Below are 11,071 nucleotides of genomic sequence, written 5' to 3'. Positions count from 1 at the left end.
CCTTCTGCTTTGGCATCGTGCATCTCTCACATCTCTAGTATACAGCACTGGGACCAGCATTCCCAAATCCTAGGAAGCAGATTAATCCACCGGAGAGCTGGTTGGCTGGGTTTCTGAGCCTCAGTTTTGGAGCATCAAAGCCAGGGGACAGGGTGGCCAGGACTCTGCCCAGATGACCAGCATTGCCCAGAGAGATCTGAGATGCCCTGCTTGAAGCTCATATCCTAAACTATTCTACCACTTTTCAGGCTCCAAGGTCTTGCTTACCCTGCATATTTGACCAGGAGCATCAGTCCTTATCCATCTGCCTGTCAGAACCCCAAGTCCTCTCCCTCCCTCACTGGGTAAGCTTCCCTGGCACCCTGCTGCCTTTGAATAGCCCAAGACTCCATCCATACGATAACCATTCACCCACATTAAGTTTTCTTCTCCATTCAGTATGGAGCCACTGTGGGCAGAGACCATCCCAGCTTCCCAGTGCAGTGGGCTGAGGCCGCTCAGGGGCTAGTCACATGTTATTGTTTGCCAATGGGGAAAAAGAGACCCCCATGGCTGCTAGCAGCAGGAGGCCCCCAAGCCCTCCCTGACACCAGCACCCAGCTGCCGGGGATCCCTAGGCAGGCGCAGCTGGCTTAAAAAGGAAGCACACAGTTTCGAAGCTGTCTCTGCTTTATTTTTAGAACCTGTGACTCATCTCCAGGACCAGCACTAGAGGCCAGGCAGGGAAGAGGCCTGCATTCTGGGGCCCAAACAGGGCTGAGATTCCAGGCAGTGACTTCCTACCAAAGCTAAGTTCGGTAATATCCACGCTAGCCTTGGTAATGGCCCCTAAAACAGACCCTCTATTGAGATTAACAGTTTCCCAAAGGAGCCCAGTTGTAACATGAATAATAAAAACCCAGAGATAGATATTGGGGTTCAAGCTGAAAGATCAGAGAAGCAAAGCAGCCAAGCTACTAGAGAGCTCTTTTAAATCTTTGGACTGAAAAGAGAGCAAGTTCCTATCTTATCCGGCCTTATATTCCTCTCTAGTGCTGGGTTTAAAGGTGTGTACCACCACAGCCTGTTCCCTAACTAGTGTGGCTAACTAGTGTGGCTGCTGGGACTAAGGGTGTGTGTCACCACTGCCTGGCTTGTATGGCTGATTGGCCTACCTAGCTTCCCACTCTGATCTTCAGGTAAGCTTTATTTGTTAGATCATAAACAAAGTATCACTCTACCCAGGTAGTTCCCAAGAGAAGTTGATCAAAGAACAAGGCTGGCCCTGCCCCTCTGGTCAGTTTCTGCTTTCTAAGGGATCTCCTCCCTGTATGCTCTGGCCATCACAATGCCTCCTCTATGACAACCACCAGAGCTAATCAGATGCCAATACTGTGCTCTGGGACTTCAGCAGTGGTTCACTAAATAAGCTTCTTTTCTTCATAAAGTCCCCAGCTTCAAGTATTTCATTATTATCACTGAAGGGAGACTAGGATGTTGTGTATCTGATTTGTCTAGATTGAGTTGGGTCTACCTACTTGATCAAAATGTTATTGCCATTTGAATTCATGTTTGTTTGCTTATATTCCATTTTCCAAGAAAAGTCATTCAGCCAGATATAAACAATTTTCCTTCCTGATGTCCCCACCTCACTTCTGATTTCTTCCCTTTGTGTATTGTGTGTGTGGCACCATTCCATGAAGAGAGAGAGAGAGAGAGAGAGAGAGAGAGAGAGAGAGAGAGAGAGAAGCTGAATACCAGCATTTATTTGCTTTGCCTTCTGTATGTGGATGCAAGGTGGCCAGTCACCTCAAGATAGCCATGCCATCTCTACCATGATGCATTATGCCATGAAACTGTAAGCCAGAATAGACCTTTCTTTCCCAAGGTTACTGTTATTGAGCATTTTGTTACAGCAAGAAAAGTAATCAGAAAATTGGTACCAGGAGTGGGGTCACTACTGTGACAAGCCTGGCATATGGTTTTTGGTCTCTTGGAACTGGATTGCAGGAGGTATGAGGGAGAAATTGAAACTTCGAGCTATAAAAACCCTAGAATGCTACAGTAGGACTTTATCAGCCAGATTGATGGGACCTCGGAAGACCAGAATGCCAAGAGAAATGCAAGCACTGCCGGTTCAGCTTTGAGGTTTGAGAGGGAACTCTATAAGGAACTGGAGGAGGGGCCATCAGTCTGATATCTAACTGCATTCTTCCCATGTCCTGAAAACGTGTCAGGTTTAATTAAAAAATAATGCACTAATAAGTTTAGTGGAAGAAATCTCTAGACAGGATAGCATTCAGGCTGTGGCATGGTTACTGTTCACTGCTCTTATCCAGATCAACAGTGAGAGAGCAACAAGCAAAGCCATAAGATGGGAAAATATACAGATTGGTGAGGAAAAGATTGCAGCCACAGTTCAGGTTACAGACAAGGTTGTCTGGAAAGCAACTGTGATAGTTAAAGAGATTAGCACCATTAAAGAGAAGCGTTATGCTGTAGATGAAACTTTCTTTGGGCTGCCAACAAGCTCCCAAATAAAAACACGGAGATTTATTAATTATGAATGCTTGGCTTTAGCCTAGGCTTGTCCCACTAGCTCTTTTAACTTAATTTAACCATTCTATTCATCTACGTTTTGCTTGGGGCTTTTTACCTTTCTTTCATTCTGTATGTCCTTCTTTGCTGCTTCCTCTGTGTCCTCCTGGCTGGTCCCTGGCATCTCCCTGGTGCTGTGGGAGTCCCTTCTGTGTGTTGCTTGTATTGGTTAATGAATAAAGAAACTGCCTTGGCCTGATAGGGCAGAACTGAATTCTGAGAGGAAGAAAGCAGAGTGAGACAGAGTTGCCATGGATCTGCTGAAGACAGACGCTGGGAATTTCACCTGGTAAGCCACTGTCACATGGCAATACACAGATTAATAGAAATAGGTTGAACTAAGATGTAAGAATTAGCCAATAAGAAACTAGAACTAATGGGCCAAGCAGTGACTTAATGACTACAGTTTCTGTGTGGTTATTTTGGGGCTAAGCTATCTGGGAGGCTGGGATAAACAAACAGCCCTCTCCTTGCAACACTCTGGCATTTCTTTTCCTTTCTTCCCCCAGCCTAAATTCTTTTTCTTATTTACTCTCCATGCCCACCTCGATCTCCTCCCTCGCTATTGGCCATTCAGCTTTTTATTAGACCAATTAGGTGCTTTAAGCAGGCAAGGTAAAACAGCAACACATATTTACCTAATTAAACAAATGCAACACAACTTTACATATTTAGGCAAATGTTCTGCAACATTGCATATATTACTAGGAAAGCAGGAAAGATGACCTGAGGGTAAGACTCCAACCTGTGAAAATGCAAATGCAGCTGAAGGGAAAGAGACTGCAGAGACTGAGAAAGTCAGTGAGGGGTTCCCCTGCTCAAAACCCCATGCACAAAGGACCTGTTTCCCAAGGTCTGCCACACAAAGGCCAGTAATGGCCAGGCTCCATCCTAAGATAGCAGAGGGACTTAGCAGCAGCAGCGACATGACACTGTCTTGCAGGATTGAAAGATACGAGATTGAAGAGGTCATCGAGTCTTGCGTCATAGTTCCAGAGAGTCACTATGCAAGGCAATGTGTGGCAAGGTTGGAGTCCCTCAACAAGGCCCCAAAAGGCCACTGCATGAAGCCGTGAAAGTGAAGCCTGTTTCAGTGGAGACCCCAGAATGTTGGAGATGTCTGGTCTTCCTTCTGTTCCTCAATCCTTCCTTTCCAGGGTAGGAATGTTTACCTTATGTCATTGTGTGCTAGAAGGATGTTACTTGGTTGAACGTTATAGGGCTCAGAATGAAGGCATAGCCTCAGTTTAAGACTTGGTACTTAAACTTGGAACTGTTAAAGATCATCTAAGCCAGGAGTGGTGGCACATGCCTTTAATCCCAGCACTTGGGAGGCAGAGACAGGTGGATCTCCGTGAGCTTGAGGCCAGCCTAGTCTACAGAGCAAGTGCCAGAACAGGCTCCAAAACTACACAGAGAAAACTTGTCTCAGAAAAAAAAAAAAGAATATCTATTAAAGAGGATGGGACATTTGAAACTGGACTATTGCATTTGCATTAAGAGATGCTTGTGAGCCCATGGGGACAGTGTGGTGGAGGCATGGTTGAAAGTCATACATTTGAGTATCAAGTTGACAAGGAGTAGACTTATGATAATTAATATTGATTGTAAACTTGACAGAATCTAGAATCACCATGGAAACAAACCTCTGGTCATATCTGTGAGGGCATGTCTCAATTAGGTCTATTGAAGTGAGAATGTAGGCGGCACCATCCCTAGGCAAGTCCTGGACTTTATTTTTTCAAGACAGGGTTTCTTTATGTAGCCATGGCTGTCCTGGAACTCACAGTGCTCCTCTCTGTGTTCCTGTTACACGCTGTGCATGGGTTCCTACCACTGTACACACTGTGGGGGCCTGTAGTGGACATTATATTAGTAAATTGTACGTAGCTTGAGTTCTTTGAAAGGTTCCCCATTTCAGACCCATGTTTGTCTTAGAGTGTCCTCTGCGGTCTGGGGATGGACTGCCCCCCACCAACTCTGTGACCTGGAGAGACATGAACAGCAAAACAACCCAAAAGTAAAGACTTGGAGCCCTTGAGAGCAGCTGGAAGGTGGCCATTCCCAACAGAAGTGGCTGTTGTTTATCCCAGGATGTGAAAAGCTCCCCAGCCTGGGGATTTCTGCTGGATGACTCACGGGCCTGACCTGATGACCTCCTCACCTGCTGCTATGTGGTCTTCTACTGAAAGCCTCACCTGAGGGGACACCTACTGTGCTGGGGCTCTTCACAGGGGACTCCAGCAGGTGGCCTAGTTGGGACTTCCCCAGTCAGCAGTACTGATTTGATGTTTGTCCCCTCTCCTCCCTCCCTCCCTCCCTCCCTTCCTCCCTCTCTCTCTCCCTCCCTCCCTTCCTTAAGAAACTCATTCAAAACAGAAACTATGGCTACTGTAGACCATTCTCCAAACACAATTGTCCATTATAAACAAACATGCAAACTGCAAACATCCAGCTAATTTTTCTGGTAATCACATGAAAACTCACTAAAAGAAGCAGGAAAATTAACTTTTTTGTATTTTATTGCAATGTGTCCAAAACTGCCACCATTTTCCTGCAAGCCCACACGAAGACATTTTAGATATGTTGCCTTTGCGGTCACACTCACCATGCATCAAAGTTTGTACTGGCCACATTTTTAGTGGTCCATAGTGATATGCACCTACAGGTACTACTTTCTGTTTCCAGGACTTTCTGCCCACTGTCTATGACTCCCAGACCCAAGGCAGCTGTGGTTCAGTGCTGTGCTGAGTTGGGAGACCCTGGACTGGGCACACTCTTTGTTGGGTTAATGACTCCATTGTTCCTCTATTAGTCCGTTCAGAGCACCACAGGTGAGAGGCTTAAGCTGCAGGTTGCATTACCTCACGTGCTGAAGGCCAGAAGTCCACGGTAGAAGTGTCACAGGGCTGGCTTCTCCCGAGGTCTCTCTCCGTGACTTGCAGACCACATTTGACACAGGCTGTGTCTGTCCCACGCCCCGTCTTGCCAGCAAGAACCACGCGGGACACAGGATCCTTCTGCAGAAAAGCTTTAATGCCCCTTGGGAGAGCGAGCATCAGCCAACATGACGGAGACCCAGATATGAAGGAACCCATCCCTTATATAGGAAAACAGTCCTTGCTTCGAACGTGTCACTCTTGGATAGGTCAACTGTCCATTATCCCAGATGACGCCTCGGGAGTAGGCAGGGACTCAGTGGAAAGTTACCGCGCACCTGTGCGCTCATCTGGCGGTGAAACTGGATGTCAGCGCCATCTTGTAATGGAGAATGTGGCTGCAGCCCTCTACATGTGTCCTAATGTCTCTCTTCTTCATCTGAGAGCACCAGTTACTGTGGTTAGGGATCATGTGACCTCATTTACCTTGGTCATCTCATTCAAGATCCTGCCTCAAATTCAGGTGCCAAGCATAGGAGGGACAAGGAATCTAATACACAGAGTCCAAGAACCACTCTGTGTTCAGTAACAAAATCCCCCACACCCGCTGTCATTTCCAACCATTCACTGCCCTCTGCGTGACTACTGCCGGTATCAGGACTACCAGTCATGAGCAGAGGGGCACATCTGTCTCTTCTGGGACCGTTCTCGCTGGAACCTTTTCAGGGGATGGGTGCTAGTATCCAGGAACACCTTGGCCCAGCCCCTTGGGAACATTCACAGTGTGTCATGCATGCCCTGCATCATGCCCGCATGCATGGCAGACAGCACCCTGTCACTTGGGTTTTTTGTTTGTTTATTTGTTTGTTCTTTTGTTTTCTGAGACAAGGTTTCTCTGTGTTGCTTTGGAGTCTGTCGTGGAACTCACTCTGTAGACCAGGCTGGCCTCAAACTCACAGAGATCTGCCTGTCTCTGCCTCCCGAGTGCTGGGATTAAAGATGTGCGCTGCAGCAGCCACCGTTACCACCACCTGGCTTACCCTGTCCCTTTAAGAGACAAGCCCCACCTACTTCTACTCTCTTTCCTGCTGCTCTTCTGAAGGGGCAGGCAGGACCTTTCCAGGACTTCTCTTTCTCTCCCCCTCTGTTTCTCTCTTTCTCTTTTCTTCTCCTCTCTCCCTTCCCTATCGCCAATAAAACTTTCCACTAAAGTTCTATTCGCATAATTCTGTTTGTCCCTCACCCACTGTGGGGCCACCCACCAGGATGGATCTGGTTTTGTTTATTTTTCATTTTGAGACAGATCTTATATAGCCCAGCTAGTATGAACTCACTATGTAGCTGAGGATGACCTTGAACTTCTGATCTTTCTGCCTTTCCCTCCCAAGCATGTGCCCAGACACTAAGCACACTGAGACATTTTTGAGAAGCCCCAAGAAACCCAAGGAAGACATCTGCTTTTGATGTGTCTGCCATCCTAATGTTCAGATAAAGACAAAGCCTGTGCCCAAGGGGGCCACAGAGACACCCAAATACCCAAACCAGTCCTCAAAAAGGCCATCACTGAAATGAGTGGCCCAGGCCAGTGGAGAGGCCATGAGGGACATGTGCTGCTTGTTCACTTCCAACTTCAGGCATAATGGGAGTTGACTGCCTCTTGCTCCTCCCAGTGACGTTTCAGCCATGATGGGCTCATCTGGAGCTGTGAGCTGAGTCCTCATGTTGCTTCCATCATACAGCAGCAACCATCAGGAGGCTAAGACACTATGACATCATTCTGGATTATGAGATGCAAAACTCAGGCTTCCCGAGAGCACTGCTCCCCATCTCTGGTGTACTATCTCTCTGTACATGGACGCCACACGAAGTCCCCAGAGCAGCTGCAGCCTTCCTGCAGCAACGAAGCCCTAAACCTGCGCTAAAGAGGGCAAAACCAAAGTTAGTCCTTGCCAAGTCGCAGAATTGCCACGCTGCAGCCTCAAGCGCTGAGCACAGACACCATGCTATGCGATCTGGCTCAAGGAGAAAACAGGGGATCACTGACTACCACCACTGAACTGGGGAGTCGCATAAGGCTGGCAGACCCCCCCCCCATCTCCTGTCTTCTCACAGCCTTGGGTCTCTCGCACACATGGGAAACACGTATTAACACGTGTGTGAACTGGGAATGCCTCTCTCCAAGGCCCCCTGGGCTTCCTAGAGTGAAGGACTTTGAGCTTTAAAACCAGCATAGTCTCACGAAAGCTGCATCACCATTTCTGTAGGTTCATTCTTGGGACAAACCAGGGTAGGAAAGGAGTTGTTTCGGGGCCAAGGAGGCTTCAATTCCATCTCATGAGGCCATCTCGAGACATGTCACTAAGCTCTGCTCTGGGAAACTGAGGCAGCTCTCTGCCTGCATCCAGTGACTGGTTGGGGCAGCAGAAGTTCCAGACAGCGCTGGCCTTGGGAGCAATGGCCATGGTTGTCCCCATGGCCTCCCACACAACCCTGGCTCTTATTTTAAAAAAAAGTAGCGCTAGGGAAAGGCCAGGCATTTCCTGGGGCACACACTGCCATGGGGGCGAGAACCTGGTAAGAAGGGTTGCTTTGACAGCCCAAGTGGGACAATTCTCACTAATCTAAGAGCTTCTGGGGCCTCTCTGACCCTGCTGTTTCTTCTGTGCAGGGTTTCTGCACAGTGGGTAGGACTAAGTATTGTATCCCTGCCAGGCTAGTGAAGGACTAGGGAGGTTAACCCAAGCTGAAGAGCTCATGGGTGCAGCGCTGGAGAGGCGTGGCAGGGGAGCAAAGGTGTCCTGCACAAAGGCATCTGTGGTGCCCAATGGACAGAGGGATGATACAGTCACAGTAAAAAACCTCCTGGGTTGGTCTCCACTGGTCCTCACTGCTTACTCTTCCTTGGGTTTGTCAGGATAACGCCGGGCCAGCCTGTAGTCCATATAGGTCCCCAGACAGGACCACAGAATGAAGCGCACCAGGAGGATGATAACCAGGAGCACCATGAGTGGGTCAGGGCCAACGGTGTCCCCAAGCCAGGAAGCCATGCTGGAGCAACAGCAACCTCTCTGGGGCCTGAGCTCAGTTCTGCTTTTCCTGCCGGTGGCCCCTTCTGAGGGACAGACCGGTGCAGTCCACAAACAGTCCTTCCCACCGCACAGGGCCTCCCTGCCTGTGAGGGGACAGTTGGGGCTACAGGCGGCCTCCTTGGTCAAGAGGCCCGTGCACCATTCATGGGGAGCTAAGCACTCCGTGCACCGACAATGGCAGCATTGTCCAGAGGCCCTGGCGGCGGGAGGCCTGCGGGAGCCCGCCTCCCGCGCTGTCCCCGCGGCCCCTGCCCGCCAGGCTGACGTAATCCCCAAACATCTCCGGCGGTGGCAGCTGCAGGGCGAAGCAGCCGCCTCCTCCGGGCCTTTCCGGCTGCCGCAGACAATCGGGCTCTTTCTCTCCCCAATTAGCTATCACTTCTGGAGGCCGGCGCAGTCCAAGGCTGGGCGGGCTGTGCAGCAGCAGCAGCAGGCCCGCACCGAGCGGGGGCCACGAGGCTTGCAGGGAGGCCCGGCCCAGCAGGGAGGGCGGCAGGGAGACTGTACTATTGAAAAGAGGAGAGAGGCACAGAGAGGGGAAACAGTCGGCTGGAGCCCAGAGGTGACCCCAGACATGGCTCAATTAGCACACAGGCTGTGCGCAGAGTCCCCAAGGCAGCTCCAGCCTGTGGCAGCATGGGGGTGGTCAACACAGACCGCCCCAGAAAGGGTCTGGAACCTGGGAGGAGGGGTAATCTCTTCCCTCCGGGGCAGCCTCTGGAGGTGGGCTGAACACCACCCGCTCCAGCCCCACAAGAGGTCTCTGAGAAGGAACCCCTACCGGCACCCCCAGCCGCCTCACACAAGCCTGCAGGCCGATTAGCCTGGGACTCACTGAGTGGTGGTAGAGAGGATGCTTGCTCCCTTAGAACTCAGGCTCCTTGCTGGGAAATGAGGTCAGAGCCCCCTGATCTGAAAGACAAAGACAGTATACCTTAATGGGCTCAGCAGTGCAGAGCAGACACCCTGGAGATGCACCTCCAGAATTTTCCAGAAAAACAGCACCTGTCCAATTATGTCTGTCTGCCACGCACATGTCTGCTCGTTACATACAGGTGTGCCCCCACACACACATACACACAAACCCTGTCCTCCCGCCATAGTCCACTCTGGCCCCTGATAACCAAGTCTCCTTGGGTGAGAGACAGCTGGCTTGCTGTCTCCTACCCCTAATACCAACTTGTGTCCCACAAAGGAGGGCATCACCGCATTGTGCAGGGAATGAGGGTCAGAGTATTGAGCCACAGGGTACTGAACTTCCAACCCAAGCTGTCTCCCCAGGAGCCAGTCCAACAAGCCAAGAGAGATGCCAGGTGGCCCTTCCACAAGGAGAGCCTGTGTACTCCATCACCTGTCACCTCTCCCTGAACTCGCCTCCGTGGCAATGTGAGTATTCAGCCTGTACAGCCTTTCTAGAAGGTTCCTAATAATGCAAACACAAAGGACTGGCAGGAGTCATACCTGAGGGTAGGAAGTGGAGAACGAGGGTGGTGACAATCTGTGGGTTTCACAACACTGACCTGAAGTGTGCCAGATGCACTTAAGTTACCGGTGTCCACCCTCCACCTCTCATCCGGCAGCCAGTACATCCCTGGACTCACCGAGACTATCTCCCGCTCTGCAACTTACGGGGCATCCTGCCAGGCCACCCAACCCAGCACTCTGGGGACAATACTCTCAGAACAAGTTCCAGGTTTATTTTTCTCACTCCAAATGTAAATGAGGGCCTAGAAATTCGAAGCCAGGCCCAAGTATTTGCTTGCCAAGGGTTTCTGGAATGTCCTGGAAGATCCTGTCACTTAATAAAGAAACCTACGTGAATCTGGGGCGATGGTCCCCAGATGGATACCACCGTGCTCTTGGGAAGGGAGGAAGCCAAGGGCTCCGCTCAGCCAGCCGCTCACTCACCTGTGAGGCCACATCTCCAGGTAAGGCTGGCTTTCTGCTTTCTTGAAAGCCAGAGCTGTGTGCACTGAGCATGGCCACCAGCTCAAGCCCCACCAGACTGGTGGAGCCAAGGTGGCCCCGAACAAAATTCTGTGTTTGTCAAGCATACCATCAGATAGGCAAAGTCAATATTGTCCCAGGTCACGTGGCACCTAGACACAGGAGACTGTGGGGTCAAGGAGGCCTGACCTCTCCTGTTCATTGCCTCCAAGAGTCAGCAAGCACAAGGTCTGAGTATCCTTCAAGGGAGGAAGTGTGTGGCCCTCCTCCCCTGGACAACACCACGCTGCTCCTAAGAGAGGATGTGGGTGGGGGTGCTGGGCCTCAGGATGGAGGAGGCACAGGAAAAGCCATGAAATGGATAGAAACAGCACAGATACAGCTCCTCGGCCTCGAAGACACTTGGGTGCCCCCACTGTGGCAAAAGAGACTCTGAGTCACCCACAACTGTCAGCAATGGTGACATGGTCTGTGTTCTTCCTGGTACTTTAGGGCCCCCCAGCCTCATTACAGGAGCTAAGGAGCTGTCCCCTAGGCAGACCTTGACCATGCAATGGATGAGCCCTGGGTCCCCTGGGC

The 11,071-nt window shown here is 50.4% G+C and overlaps 1 protein-coding gene across 1 annotated transcript; it reads right to left on the bottom strand.

Annotated features, from left to right (window-relative positions):
• Positions 1-5,592: 5,592 nt before the first annotated feature.
• Positions 5,593-10,578, bottom strand: Smim38 (small integral membrane protein 38). The gene is made up of 3 exons (XM_085693439.2): positions 10,454-10,578; positions 9,381-9,457; positions 5,593-9,051 (listed from the first exon to the last, which is right to left on the bottom strand). The coding sequence occupies exon 3, from the start codon at positions 8,501-8,503 to the stop codon at positions 8,348-8,350; it is 156 nt and encodes a 51-aa protein (XP_085549565.1). The 5' UTR covers positions 8,504-9,051; positions 9,381-9,457; positions 10,454-10,578; the 3' UTR covers positions 5,593-8,347.
• Between the last annotated feature and the right edge of the window lie 493 nt (positions 10,579-11,071).

Source organism: Myodes glareolus, chromosome 7 (assembly GCF_982192425.1).
Source record: "Myodes glareolus chromosome 7, mMyoGla1.1, whole genome shotgun sequence".
Lineage (NCBI taxonomy): Eukaryota > Metazoa > Chordata > Mammalia > Rodentia > Cricetidae > Myodes > Myodes glareolus.
Note: the sequence above shows the minus strand (reverse complement) of the source record. Positions and strands in the feature narration are given on the sequence as shown.